Genomic DNA, 15,189 nt, shown 5'->3' on the forward strand with positions numbered 1-15,189 from the left:
TACTTTTTTCCTGTCTACCGCAGATCCTGTGGGCCTATTTTGATGGGGAGGCCTGGAGCTGCAGCTCCAACTGCCCATTGTTAATCCGGCCCTGAGGAGGACCCAGTGCATCCTGGGAGCTAAAGCTTGTAACTGTTTGGTGCCTTAGTCACTCCACCACATACCCCAAGGTAATTCCTGTGGACCCTATGGAGCCCTAAGAAGAAACACAATATAACCTGTACTTCAATCAGTTGGAAAAACATCTTACATTCTAAGGTCCATAATCCTCAGTGTGCTATCTTTTGTGTGAATTAACAAACGTCTTCCATTTGGATGAACCTGCAAGTGATTCACTGCAATTCCTTTCATATCGGTTTCCTTTATTTCCTAAAATAAAAAAGCATGATAGGAGAAGCAACTTAATTCATAGAGCATCATTTGATCAGAAAGAAGAAATTAATTCATTTACAAAGCACAATCTGGTTCTGTGTATATGGGGTAAAGCAGAATAGTTTGCCCACTATTGCAAGTGCATATATAAAGACATGAAGGGCTCAACATGGATTTACTTTGGAATTCTTATCACTAATTAGTACAAAATACTATGGAATGTCAGAGATTTAAAAATACAAAAGTTTTTTGTTCGTTGATAACAAATAAACAACAATTTATTGCATAACCCATTTTACCAAGATACACCTAAATATACCCTGAAGGAATTGGTTCCCTTCAGAAGATACATAATTACTTGATTTGCATATACCTGTGTACAATTACTTTTTCAACTGATTTAAAAATAAATACACCTGTCTGTGAGAGAGGTCCTGCAATTCATTAGTGTATTTAGAAAGAAGAGCTTCATCATGAAGATCAGCAAATATTAAAATGACAACCGAGAAAAAGTTAGTGAAAGCACTAATTAGTGGCAGTAATTTAAAAGTCCATCATAAAGAATGGAAAGAATATGGTAAAAATGTGCTTCTATGCATGGAGGTCACTTGTTAGGGAGGTCACCAAGATGCCTATGGTAACTTTGACAGAGTTACAGTCTTTATGACAGAGATGGGATAACAATAGCATGTGGAATTTCACAAAAATGCTTTAAGAAATGATGAAAAAGAAAACCATTGTGAATAAACCTTATAGGACACGTCACCAACAGTTTGCCAGGTCATACCTTTAATAAGGGACATGTGAATTACACAGGTTCTGTGTCTGAATTAGGTGAATTGTGTTGCTTATTAAAGGTATGAGGTGGCAAGCCTACCAAAGACCCCACATGTTATGAGGAGGTAGATTCTATGTTTGGGACAATCCTAACACTGGTCATCATCCCAACAACACTGTCCTTACCCTGAACAACAGTGGTAGAAACACTGAGGCCTAAAGCCATTTTAGAATCTGGAATGATTTGAAAAGGGATGTAGTCAGGAAGCCGGCGTTCGAAATGCCGACCGCTGACTTCCTGATAGTGAAAGCCCGGCATGGGACTAATCATAGGCGTCTAAATAACGACGCCCATCATTAACCCCACAACGAAAACCTGATGCCCAGCATACCGAATGTAGGTAAGCGTCGGGAGCTGTTAGCCGCAGGGAGAAGGGTTAGGTTTAGGGACTCCCGGGGGGAAGACTTAAGGTTAGGCACCTCCCTGGGAGGGTTATGCTAGGGGAAGGGGAGTTAGTGTCAGGCACACCCGGAGGGAGGTTAAGGTTAGGCACCCCCCCGGTTTAGGGTGCGGGGAGGGGGGGTTAGGTTTAGGCACTAGGGGGGAGGTTAGTGTTATGCTGGCCATACACTCTGCAATCATCGGGACGATCCGCCCGATATCGGCGGATCGCCGCGATAATTGCAGCGTGTATGCGGGCGACCGAGGGTTAAATATTGCTCGGTCGGGCATGCTGGATTGTCCAGCATGCCCGTCCGATGCGATATTTACCCGGGAAACTGTCGGCCGCATCGGGCAGTGTATGCCCAGTGCGGCCGACAGATAGACATTTCCTGTGTTCCTTCCTACGGAAGGAACAGGGAAATGTCTCCGCCCCCAGGGGCGGAGCGCGGATGTCGGGCTATACACTGTGAGATTTCTCTCACAGTGTATGCCGCGGACATCTGCGGCTGGCAGCCAGCCAGATAAAATGTCTGTCGGTCTGACAGACATTTTATCTGGCAGTGTATGCCCAGCATTAGGCACCACTAATGCTGGGCATACATTACACAATTATCTGTGGTAGCAAAGGGACTATAAATAAATATAGAAGGGCGCTGACATGAGATGCTGCCTCAAGCAGCTGCAAAATAGAGATAGTTGGTCTCTTAAAGGTATATGGAAAAACAGAGAGCAGTGCTTGAGAATACTGGGATATATGTAACAAATTTAATCATACAATCATATAAAATGAATCGTTAAAAAACAAATGACATTCTTAGCATAGAATAAAAAGAGCAATGTATAATGCTGATTGGCGGCAGTTAAATGATATATCCCCTGAGGCACCATTCAGTCACGAATAAGCACAATGCACTGTCTTGATTTGTGACTGGAGAATGTCATTTGCTCCCATACATTACCAGGTTTTCATTCTAACCAGCCAGATTGGACAGATATCTGACAGATAATTGTAGTGTCAGAAAAAAGAGGGGTAAAGAAGACTCTTTGTTTGGGGGCACACTTTTACTGGTATATTCAGTTTAAAACATAACTTTTAATACAGCTCTGAATTGATGAATTGATCATAGAGATCATGTGTTAGGACAGACAACATCAAAGAAACATACATTTAAAAAATATTAAACAGTTAAACACATTCCAGTTCTGCCTGGATCTGATAGACCCAGGGCCGCAACTAGGGGGAGGCTGGAGGTGCACGTGCACCGGGTGAGCCGCTGTACCTGGTGCCAGTGACCTCCAGCCCGGCGCTGCAGAGAGGCTCCAAGCCGGACGTCCGCTGGTAATATTTATTACCAGCGAGCGCCCGGCTCCTTCTCTGCAGCGATGCGGTGTAGCCGGAGCCGGAGGCTGGAGTTCTCTCCCGAACTCCAGCTTCCGGCTCTCCCCACGGGCACTATGGGGGAGACGTCATGACATCTCCCCCATAGTTCCAAGGACCAGCCGGCGGACCGGACGCGACGCTGGATGCAGGAGCGGGGTTCAAGGTAAGTATTTTTTTTTTAATAAGCTGCACTACAGGGGCATTACATGGGGGGCGCCAAATTACTGTCTTGCCCCTGGTGACAAAAATCCTAGTTTCGGCCCTGGATAGACCACACATTTATCCAGTAGTATCCAGAACGACAAAAATGCAAAAATTTAATTAATTTAAATAATGATCAAATAAGTGTAACTTGTCAACTATAAGTTGTATATTATATATGTCACCCAGGTTCACAGAAATTTTCATATGTTGCGCGGAGGCAAACCACATATGTTGTTCTCCTGGATTAAAGTAACCAAAAGAGCTTCCAATAAGATTTAATATGCAGGGTTCTCCTAAATTCAGGTAACCAGGTAAGCATGCAATGATAGATATACATAAGAGACTGTTTAACACATTTAGCAGGGAACTGCAGTAATATTGATAAAAAAATCCTGCATGTCTCACCGGTTCCGAAAGAACAGTGTATAGTCAGTCATGAAAAGCACATACATAGAATAGGAATAGGGATCTGCTATTGGTTATTTGCCCATCGACATTGAATAATCAATGAGAGTCCCTTATTCCAATGTACGTGATAAATCAGATTCCCTGCATCTGCTGTCAGCCCCAAGATATGGAGCTGATGAGAGTACAGTAAAGCATAGCGAAAATGACAGTACAATTAAATGTAGATCATATCTTTGCAGGAATGTGTTAGAAAATAATCTCCCTTAGGAGACCTAAAATCTGGGTGAGAGTGATCGGTAAGCAATGCCATAAATAAGTTAGTAAACACTTACAACATATAGCTACACATTAAATCTCCATTCTGTGTAGTACAATCCATCTTTGGATATATCAATCATACCTCTTTATAATTGTTTCCATTGATACAGAAGAGACATTTTTTGTACAGGTAGAAAGGAAAAAAAGGAAAAGGAATCTCCTCCGTTCCAGTCATCTATGACCCTGACTGGGTATTTGCTACAGGCAGTGAATACCTCAGAAACAAGTGCCTAAGAGGAGGTACTAGGAGAGATAATCTAAATCTCCTTTCTTGAGGTATGGGGAATTGATTCCCTTGGTGAGGATTAACCTCACTACCTCTAAGGAGAGATAGAGAAGAAAATAAATACCTGTTTCTTTTATAGTGTGGAGAGTTGCTATATAGATAGGAGGGACCCGGTTTGCGCAAAAGCCGGCGTCCCTGTAGACCAACGCACGTTTCACCCCTTAGGCTTGGTCACGGTCTCCTAATTGTATAGTGTATGCCCAGCATAAGGGAGGGTTAGTGTTAGTGGGGGGAAGGGTAGGGATAGGGCTAATATTTACCCTGTCGGAATGTCAATCTGCCGGTCTTCCGGCGTCGGTATTTCATCCTCCGGGCTTTGGTCCGGCGGCATAACATACCGATTCCTTTTAAAATACCTGCTCACCCACAACTCTATCCAACCAGATGTAACGCAAGCAACAGTGCAAAGTTGAATGGGTGAAACCTAAAATGTCCAGAAGTGCAACTTTTGCACAGATGTATCCAAGCAGACTCAACAGCTACAACTGAAGCTAAAGGGGATGCTTTCATGTATTAAAATAGGGGGTTTGAATAAGTATGTAACAGTTTTTTGTTTTATTTGTAATTAAGTAAAATATTTGGGGAGGTATCCAATTAGCAGCACTGCTAATTGATCGCGGCGGGGCTATACTATTAGCCCCAAAGTGTCACCAGACACCGGCACTTATCGTGGATACTTTTTGGGACCTGATGTGTCCCGAAAAATAATCCATGCTAAGTGACGTTTTTTCACCACCTAAATGGCGAAAACTCATTAGGTCCGCGAACTTAGCATGGGTCCTATGTGTTTTCGGAATAATTATCCTATTATTTCAACCAAAATAATAGCATAGGGTGAAAAAAAAACATAATCCTCGGTTTTCGCCGATCGCGGCTATCCAGTAGCGCCTGAACTATGTTCGGGGCTACTTGGATACCACCCTTGGAGTCTTTTTTTGTTTAACATTATGTAGTACTTTGTTTGATCGCTGCTAAAAATTCCCAAATATGTCTATTTTAATTCCAATATGTAAGAAATTAAAATGTGACATTTTATAGCTCTTTCATAAGTTGCTATAAATATATATATATATATATATATATAATATTACCCAAGATAGTAAGTGATTCTACGCTATAAATGAGCTCAGCCATAATTAACAACTGCACATTTGTCTAATTTGTACATCCTAATCATTAAATTACGATTTATTTAGAATAAGCCATAATGCTTTTGTTTTATTTTATTCTGAATCTTGCATTATTATTATTAAACAACCCATACATTCAGTAATGTCAGATGTATTACAATGTATAAACAACTCATATACAGGTGAAATATAAAATATGCAGAACCACAGTACCTGCTTGCAATGACCTAATAAATGATGTCTACTATCTTTTACTACCATATGAAAATATACAAATGGTAAAGATGTCTTTTGGATGAACGGCAAAACCAAGCTCATTTTACACAGTCATTCAGCTCCTCATCCACTTCATAGTGTTAAGATGCCAACACAATAGACGATGTGCTCACATTGCAACATCATGAGCCATTTCCCTTGAATTCTCCCCGGCACTCCAGGACATAATATAGTGCTAAAAAGTGTCCAATCTGACTAAAGATCAATCTGCACAAAATCGTGAATGAGATTGGCAAATCTTGCCTACAGTAGGCAAGATCTGAAGATGCGATCTACGACCCACGGGTACGAGCATCGGCATCGTGAGTGGACATATTTTACATGATTTGTCGTTCCGATGTGTCGAAATCGGGTGAATCGTGTAAAATATCGTCTAGTGTGTACGCACCTTAACTATAGAATGGATGGTAGTAGCAAACGGTGAATTTCTAGAGGGGGGGGGGGTTTCCAAATGTTTGATTTTAGAGCAAGTCTGGTCAGTCCATGAAGAGGGCACCATTAGCACTTAAACAGCTATGTGTCATACAAAGTGCAGTGTGTGTCATAATTCCGACATATACAGAGTCAGCAAACATAGTTAACCCATTAGGATCAGTGGTAGGGCCATCCTGCCTGAAGTTAATGTTTTTATTTCAGATCTGGGCACCATTCCAGAGCATTGGAGCAAGTCCGGTAGTCTGGAGGAGCAGCAGTAGAACCGAGCACTGCCCAGGACATATATGTACATATTGGTTTCCTTGTGCACTGGATAGTGTATATTATACAGTATTAATAATTATCCCTATAGATGGTCTATAGTAGTGCACCCCTAACACTGCATGTTTTCCTGATCTCCTAGTTGCTGCACAGGTGTATTTATTATTGGCTGACATGTTAAAAGATCCACAGGTGGTGCTGATTATTTAATTTGTGATGCTGACATGCAGCTCTAGTAAAATTCTATCATATGACTATTTCTATTGTGGTCATGGTGTGCGCTGAGGAGGGGGGTTTCCAGGCAACCGGAAACCCCTCTGCATTTGCCTATGGATGGGTCTTTTGCAGATGCAGACACCTAACATCGGAGATGTAAGTTGTTCCGAGGATGAACGCACATCTCTGAATCAGGCCCCGAGTCTCTTTTATTGTTTTCATTAATTTTACTATACCAGTAAAGGAACCACATCCCACCCCCTGCTCTGTACTTCCACCCCCCCCCACACACACACACACACTCTATCTGTCCACCCCCCCACCCTTCTGCCCCACTCTCCACACTTATTATGTTCCAAAATAATTCAGATTTACCTTCAAAATAGTCCAGAGCTCAATTGGATTTTGTCGTGAGCTTTTGCTGATCTCTGTATTCCACATAATTATCAGTCCAGAACTGTCTCCAGAAAACATGTACATTCCTAGATTACAATGGATAATATTGGAAAAAGTTGTTAGTTTTAGAAAATTAACTGTACCAATGAGACAGTCAAGGATATTAGACTCAACTATAAAATATGGCAGTGATCGCAAAATACGCAGTACAGGCATTTAGGGACTCCGTTCTTGAAAGCGCTGTGTGCGCGTCACAGCAGCCAATCGCCGCTGGCAGCGTCTCCTCTACCAATCGCCCTACCGGCAGCATCACCTCAACCAATCGTCCTGCCAGCAGCATCTCCTAATCCAGTTGCCGCCACCGGTGGTGCCGGTCCCCTCCAGCAGCCTGCGTTTCATCCCGACTCTTTCAGCCAGCTCTCTGCACGCAGAAGGCTGGGGAGGTGGACACTGCACGAGACAGGAGGGAGCTGGAGGCAGAGAACAGTGACCTGGCCCACTGGCTCCCAGCAGAAGGAAGGACTGCACCAACTGCTATATACCCTTAAACCTTCCCTACCCCCAGTACTACCCCAGCTGCTATCCTGACACCCCCTACCCCGAGTACTTCCCCAATCCCCTCCTTGCCTTCCAGTATTGCCCTGGCTGCTATCTCCCTACCCCCAGTACTGCCTGCCCCAGGTGCTATTTACTCTTGCCCCTTCCTACCCCCAGCACTGCCCCCCCTAACTCCCGCCTTGTCTTCCAATACTGTGCCAGCTGCTAACTACCCTTGCCACCTCCCTAGCTCCAGGTATGCCTGTACCTACCCCCTCCTTGCCCCCCATTACTGCACAAGCCATCTACCCTTGCCCCCTTCCTACCCCCATCACTGACTGCCCCTAGCCTCCTCCTTAGCCCCCAGCTCTGTCGCAACTACTGTCTGCACTTATACCCTCCCTGCCACCAGCACTGTCTTACCTTACTCCCCTTTACCCCCAGCTCTACCCCAACTGCCACCTGCCCTCAGCACTGTCCCAACTGCTGCCTGTCCTCACCCCTCATAATATGTGAATTGAGCCAGAAACAGAGGAATAGAACCCCAATCTTTTAAAGTAAGGGGTCCCGGGGATCCACAATTTTTTTTTGCTCAGCGCAATCGCTGATATGGTGTTGTTCAGTTTATGATTTTAATTAAAATGCTCAATTGTTATTATATAAGTATAATCCAGTATAGTATCCATGAGCAAATAATGATACATCTTAAATAAATGTATAAAAAATTAAGAGTCTAATTTATAATCTGCAGAACAAACATGGGATTTTATTATTATTATCCTTTATTTATATGGCGCCACAAAGGTTCCGCAGCGCCTTACACAGTACATAAACAAATGAGCACACAAGAAAAAAAACAGTCATTAACAGTACAAATACATGATTTATAAATATTGCTGCATAACACTTAGATAAGTAGCAGGGTGTCAGCAACCAAGTGTTAGGTGCCGTTGTAAACTAAAGCACAAGTAAGGCAAGGAGAAGCACATGAGGGGAGAGGGCCCTGCTCGTGAGTGCTTACATACTAAAGGGGAGGGACAGACAAACAAACAGGGGATCTCTATGTACAGTATATGATAAATCCTTTTCTCATAGCCCATTTTGGGACACTGAAACAATGGGGTATAGAGGTGCAAGTAAGAGCATCAGCCCTTTAAGAAAAATATTAATGAAGACTGAGCTCCTGCCCTCTATATCCCACAGCCAGGAAGCCTATGTTATTTGACTAACACAATTTGAGAGCGCAGGCCCTGTGGGCAGCACCGTCATCACCACATGACACCTCCATGTGGCTTGCAGGGTGCTGGAAGCAGCCACTAATAACAGGTGCACTGGACAGGCACCATGCAGTATGTGGAGCTGCTCAGAATGCAGTGGGAGGCAGCAGCAACCACTGCAACATCATGGGTTTAGGAAGCAGCCTGCACAGAGTGGTATAGAGTCCTGTTACAGTACTGTGGGTATCAGTGTGCGAATGAGTCTGAATCTGTATAAGAAGTGCTGCAATGGAGCGCCCGTGATTTTGTATGAGTTTAAAACTAATTCCTGTGCAGTTAAAGTGTTTTGCTGCATAATTAATGCAAATAAGACGCATGACAAAAAAATGTGAGCCAGAAAGAGAAATTTGTTTGGTAAATAGTCTTATTAATCATTAAGTGAGGTTCTGTAAAAATACAATTAAATAAGTTTCCTCCTTAAATAATAATCAGATATAGGAAGTTGTGGAAAAAAAGAAGCAAAAATAAGCAAGCATAAGAATGAAAATGCAAACTGAAATATACTATATTGGTTTGATTCGACCTGAAACAGATTAGTAAAAAGTCGATTCCTAACAAAAAATGCATTTGTATAAACTTCCTATGACTTATTTATTTTACATTTACGTTAAGTTTGAGACAATTTTGCAAATCTACCATTTGCACACTAACAGCCTGAACCCAAGTTAGAATCAAGCAGAACAAAGCCAAAATCAACAGAAGACATAGAGGAGTATTAATGAATATGACCTCAGGGTTATTTTACTCCATGTAAATACAGGCACCTGTCTGCAGCAGGCTTAACAATAAATTCTACTCTTGTCATCTGTACCCATGAGTAAATGACTTGGGAACAGAGAGGGTTTATAATGATAATCTGTGACCACAATAGCCATCTTTTGTCACTTGCCAGAGGTAACATGCAGATTACAATTACAAAGTGTCAGATAATCTTTAAGTTCAAGCATTTTAAATTGACTTTGTTCTCCACTTTAACAAGAAAAGTTTATTAAGTTTTGGAAACATTGTTAAAACAAATAAAAATACAGTTTGAAAAGCAATCTGTAACTGTGTTTATAAAAAATTAATTTAAGAAGCAAATTCAGCCACCATGAAAAAACTGTGTGTACTCCAAAAAAGGCAAATACTCATGTAGAAATATTTATTGCACCATCCACACAGGAACCAGGCTGTCGCTATAGGTCCCTGTATCCCATAGTAGTGAGAAACCATAGCGAATGGATCCCATCTGCACAGCATTCTATATAGAACAATATGCATGAGAAGCAATGTTCCCCTATTCTACCCGCAAACCTTGATATCATCATCACCAGGGTTTTCACAGGAGAGTGGCAGTCTCTGAGTCCTGTAACATGTAGATTGGTGCTCTGTACTCTGTCCATACCTTTATTGTATGTTTCTACAGGATGTAACATCATCTCAAATGTCACTGCATACTGTATAAACACATGCTGACTCTAACAAAGCTAGAAAGAAGAAATGTCTCCCCGGTGAGGATTTAAAGATATTGAAATGTAAAAACAAGAGTGGTAAAAAAATACCAACACACTCATTATTTATATGTAACAAAACACTCAGCCAGTGTAACCTGTAACAAAATACACATATTAGGTATCCCTAACAATGCTACAAGTCATAGAATAGATATTTGCTGTACACTTCCTGTGTGCAAATCACTGGCCTAGTGCTATCAATTTCATATCCTTTGATAATTTCCCATGTATGTATGTATGTATGTATGTATGTATGTAATATATAAATAGACATGGCACCAAATGCAATTTCTACTTAAATAAAAGCTATTTGCAATTGACTTGGTTGAATTACAAACAATGTACATTTTATGTAAGTAACTACAAAGGGTAATGTAAAAACCCACAAAGCGCAAAGGGTGGTGATCTGAGTTTACCTGATCTTTAGTTTATGCCTTTTATCTATTGTTTAAATCTGGCACTTGAATGTTCTTGTAATATTTCTAGATTATCCCTATTTTGCCATACTGTCTTGTGCATTTTATAAGTGTACAAAACCAAAAAGGAGGTTATTTGCAGGGAAACAGAAAAACATCACACGTTTGAAAGTCACATTGTAAAACAGTTTATACTAACTCTCAGGCAGCTTATTACCATTTATTAACAGTTACTTATGCAGTGTCCACATACTCCATAATGCTTTACATTGCTATCATTCTGTCCTCTACCTTTCCAGCATGCAGCACACACTAAAGCTGGCCACATATCTAAAGATTATCTGTCCAACTAGCCAACTAGTTGATTGGTTGGAATGACAATCTGGTAAGGTATGAAAGCAAATGACAATCAGCAATTTGCTCCCAAACGCCGGAAAATGGACAAAATTTTTAGATCAAACAGTTAACAAACTTGTCTGAACGACCATTTTCATCTGTTTTCTGGCATTTAGGAGCAAATTGCTGATCTTCATTTACTCCCATACGTTACCAGATTTTCATTCCAACCAACCAACTAGTTGGCTGGATAATCTTTAGATGTGTGGCCAGCTTAACTTTCTATGTTCACTAACAAGCTGAAACAGCGCAGGAAAGCTAAGCATTATTATACTTGCATAACCACAAATTCATACAAAGACAGGTTCTCAGTAAAAGAGGTGCACATTCAAAATAATCCTGAAAGTGTTTAGAAAAACTTACCGTCTGCATCAAAGCACAGTGAATTGATGAAACTTTTATGACCATCAAGCTCTTGAACAAGTTGCCCATTAATTTCCTTCACTTTCACATTCCACACTCTAATTACAGCATCATAGCACCCAGTCACTGCCAGGTAATCAGACAATGGGTGCAACTTAGCTGTGTATACAAATGACGGGTGAGGTAACACTTTTGAGGCAGATGAAGATCCATTTGCAATTCTCCACAATCTGTAGGAAAGGCATAAAGCAGATAAAGGTTAATGGAGTGATCCCAAAATGGGTAGTGATGAATTACAGTAAATGGGTCGTAAGATGGTGTTCTATGCCTTGGGAATTGGCTTTCTATATATTTGGGTGTCTGAGATAAGCCTGCAACCCTGATTGTCATTATTATCAGATGGGATGTACTTGGCATCCCAGCAGTCAGGACGCCTGTGCTCAGAATGCAGGCGCCGGAATCCCGACACAAATTAGAATTCCGGCACCAGCATACCGACGGTAAGTATTAGGGTTAGGCACTAGGGGGAGAGTTAGTGTTAAGCTGTGGGGGAAGAGGGGTTACGTTTAGGGTACTTACCGGCCGGTGACGGTATTTAACCCAGTCATGATGCCGACGTCGGGATTCTCAGTGCTGGGATCCTGAGCTCCGGCATCCCGTACCCAACCCTTATCAGATATACCTGGCCAAAGGATTTAATTAACAAGGACACTGTTTTTTTTTCTCTATTGGCATGTCCTGGTATAGCCAGAGGAGTAGCCCGGAACCTTGGCGCCCGGAGAAACTGCATGTCATAGCGCCCCCATGTACTCAAGTGTGCCAGTGGAGTATGGCCAGCCTGCGGGGGAATACTGAAGTGAAGAGAAAAATAGCAAACAGTGGCAGTATGACGCTGGGCATTGAGGTCCCATTGGGGGAATGGAATGCTGCGGTGATGTGCTATCTGACAGTAACGGGTAGTTCCTTTGGCACTGCTTTATTTATGTATAGCACATAGGATCTGACTTATCTCCTTAGAATCATTGTTATTAGTCAATAGAGGAGACTGTATTATATATTCTGATCATTTAACTTAAATTGACAGAATACATGTGGTAGAGTGAGATTCTACAGGGTGCACAGCTTATTACTGCAATTACGGCCCCAAACAACTTTCACTGGACTGGGAACACTTATAGGAAGCTCCCTTCTCAGCTGTGCTCCTACTTAGCAAATATACATTGCATCTATATTAATGCGAGTACAACTAATCATGTTCTGTCTACCAACATTATTTCAGGTCTCCTAATACAGTATTTTATAAAAGACAGTTCAAATAACACTTTGTGTTCATGCCTAGGAACACCTCATTACTTTATATAGCAAAGCAGTTACTTTTTTTTAAACTCTTACCTGCCAATAAGAAAAGGTGAGGAAAGGGGTGGTGACAGAAGCCAATAAGAAAGGTGGAAAGGGACAAAGAGCCGATCACATGGTAGAGAGGGGAGGGAATTAAAGAGGTGAGCAGTGAATGTAATCTGACAGGAAAGGGGAGGTGACAGAAGATGATCACAGAGGAGGGAGGGCCGGAGGGGAGGAATCTGGGCAGCTTGAGGGAGCATGAAATGTAGAAACGGATGTCAGATCCGTAACTTATTTAGGATATAGAGCAAACAAACATGACATAAAACTAACAGGTGGCCGTCATACTGTGCAGCGCCCCATGAATTTCGGAAACCTGAATTGCGCCCTCTGTCCATTTTGGCGCCCGGAGCTCATGCTCCACTGGAACCACCCTCGCTACTCCCCTGGGTATAGCCTGTTTATTTCAGGAAGCAAGGCTGTTAGTGTGGACTTTTCTGAACAGTTTTCTGGAAAACAATATTATTTTTCTGTTCCCTTGTTAATGAAGGACATTTAGTTTGGGCATGCATTGCCTTTACACAAAAGCAGGAGCAAAAACCCTGCAACAGGGCTTCCAGGGTTAGTACATTGCTTCATTTAACAAACAGCAATACTTTAAAAATTGGCAAAAACATATTTTCAAGCTCAATATCAAACTGACCTCACTGTACAATCAGAAGAAGCAGAAAGCAAGTGCTCATCATCCTTGGACCAACACAGGTCATACACAGCACTGAGGTGACCATGAAGCTCTCTGAGATACTGTCCAGATGGAATTTCATACACTAAGAAGAAAAACATATACATACAAATGTTTAGGATGCACTTTTTAAATCTTTATTCTTGGCTTTCTTAATAAAAAAAACACCATTGATCCTATACATTATTTTTCAAGAATGATTTTAAAATAGTGTGTAAAAGTATATGAATTAGAATAGGGTGTGAAGATGTACTCTTTGCATACACAAAATAAAATATCCATGCAAAAATTCAGTTTTTCTCTGTATTTTGAGCCATTTGTGGAAACCTAAAACAGAGCGCATAGTCCGGACCACTCAATTAAATTTGCACAAGGCTTATGGACCTGCAAAAGACATAACTCCTATAGGGATGTGCTTAACTTCCATATGCACTCCCTTACTGTACTCTGCTCGCCTATGACTGCCCCATATTAGTTTCTCCAGACATAGGGGCCACTTGTGCATGATACTTATAAATCTGAATACTGACGCAAGTTGTTTGGATGTGTAGCACTTTCAAGCATAATACAACGTGTGATGTGCAACTGCACTTTCATTTGTATTTAATTGTAATTAAGTCCCTTAGTGTTTGCGTTCTCTCACTTAAATGCTAATGATTACACATTAGCCATCCATGAGTGTTAATGCAGTTGTTCCATCAGAACATACATATTTATCAATAGTAAAAAAAACAAAGAATCAACACAGTCACAAAATACCAAACCTGAAATGCTTTGCAGAGGAGCAAAGAAAAAAAAAAACATTCATCCACAGGGGTGTAAACAAAATATATTACCATACTAGGAATTTCTACACATAAACATAACATGCAAGACTACTATATGGGTAAAATAATCTCCCCTAAGCTTTTAGCAAAATATATATATTTTTTTGTGTAATATTTGGCAAATCTCATTAAATCATACTCACTATAAAACTTTTCAGCAGATTGAAGATTATGAAATGGGTTGGTATGGTATATATAAATCTATATATGGATTACATCATGATTTTTATAATAGTGTACTTTATCTGTATGGAGTTTGTATGTTCTCCCTGAGTTTGCATGGGTTTCCACTGAATGCTCCGATTTGGTCCCACAATCCAAAAACTTACTGGAAGCTTAACTGGCTTCTGACAAAAAATTAACCCTAGTATATATGTGTGACCAATTATTCTCTGTAAAGTGCTGCAGAATATGTGTGTGCTATACAAATAGCTCTTAATAAATAGATAATACACAGTGTAATAGTATTTTTATATTGGCATTACACTGCCATCTAGTGGCCTTCGTGCAAATGGGAACTTATCTACATAACTCATTTTTTTCCTAGTCTATTACAATGAAACCCAAGAGTACAGTAATAGAGTACATAGATATGAGCTTATGGATATAGTATAGGCAAGAATGATGTTATGATAACACACTATTTCCTTAGCATTGTTATGAATCAAGTGACAAATTGTATTCATGCACATGTACTAATACTATACATCAGGGATTAGGAGCCTCAGGCCTGGGGGCCGTATAAGGACCGCGGGATCATTTGGTCTGGCCCTTCTTAGCTTTTTTCTGCTAGCCTCATCTGGCTAGCAGAGTGCATAGAACGGCACCTGCAGCCAGAATCTATTCAGCAGTGATGCCTAGAGCATCCTTAGGACACTTCAGACAGTCACAC

General features: G+C 41.2%; 1 protein-coding gene across 7 annotated transcripts in view; it reads right to left on the minus strand.

Annotated features, from left to right (window-relative positions):
• AHI1 (Abelson helper integration site 1) overlaps nt 1-15,189 on the minus strand; it is a 404,344-nt gene that overhangs the window by 292,129 nt on the left and 97,026 nt on the right. For all 7 annotated transcript variants that reach the window (XM_088452390.1, XM_088452372.1, XM_088452409.1 and 4 more), the window contains exons 12-15: nt 13,432-13,555; nt 11,388-11,617; nt 6,885-6,991; nt 251-369 (exon numbers count right to left, since the gene is read on the minus strand). In XM_088452390.1, coding sequence (XP_088308516.1) covers nt 251-369; nt 6,885-6,991; nt 11,388-11,617; nt 13,432-13,555 — 580 coding nt within the window. The remainder of the gene's footprint in view (nt 1-250; nt 370-6,884; nt 6,992-11,387; nt 11,618-13,431; nt 13,556-15,189) is intronic.

Source organism: Taudactylus pleione, unplaced genomic scaffold (genome assembly GCF_031769625.1).
Source record: "Taudactylus pleione unplaced genomic scaffold, aTauple2 ptg000006l, whole genome shotgun sequence".
In the NCBI taxonomy this organism is placed as follows: domain Eukaryota; kingdom Metazoa; phylum Chordata; class Amphibia; order Anura; family Myobatrachidae; genus Taudactylus; species Taudactylus pleione.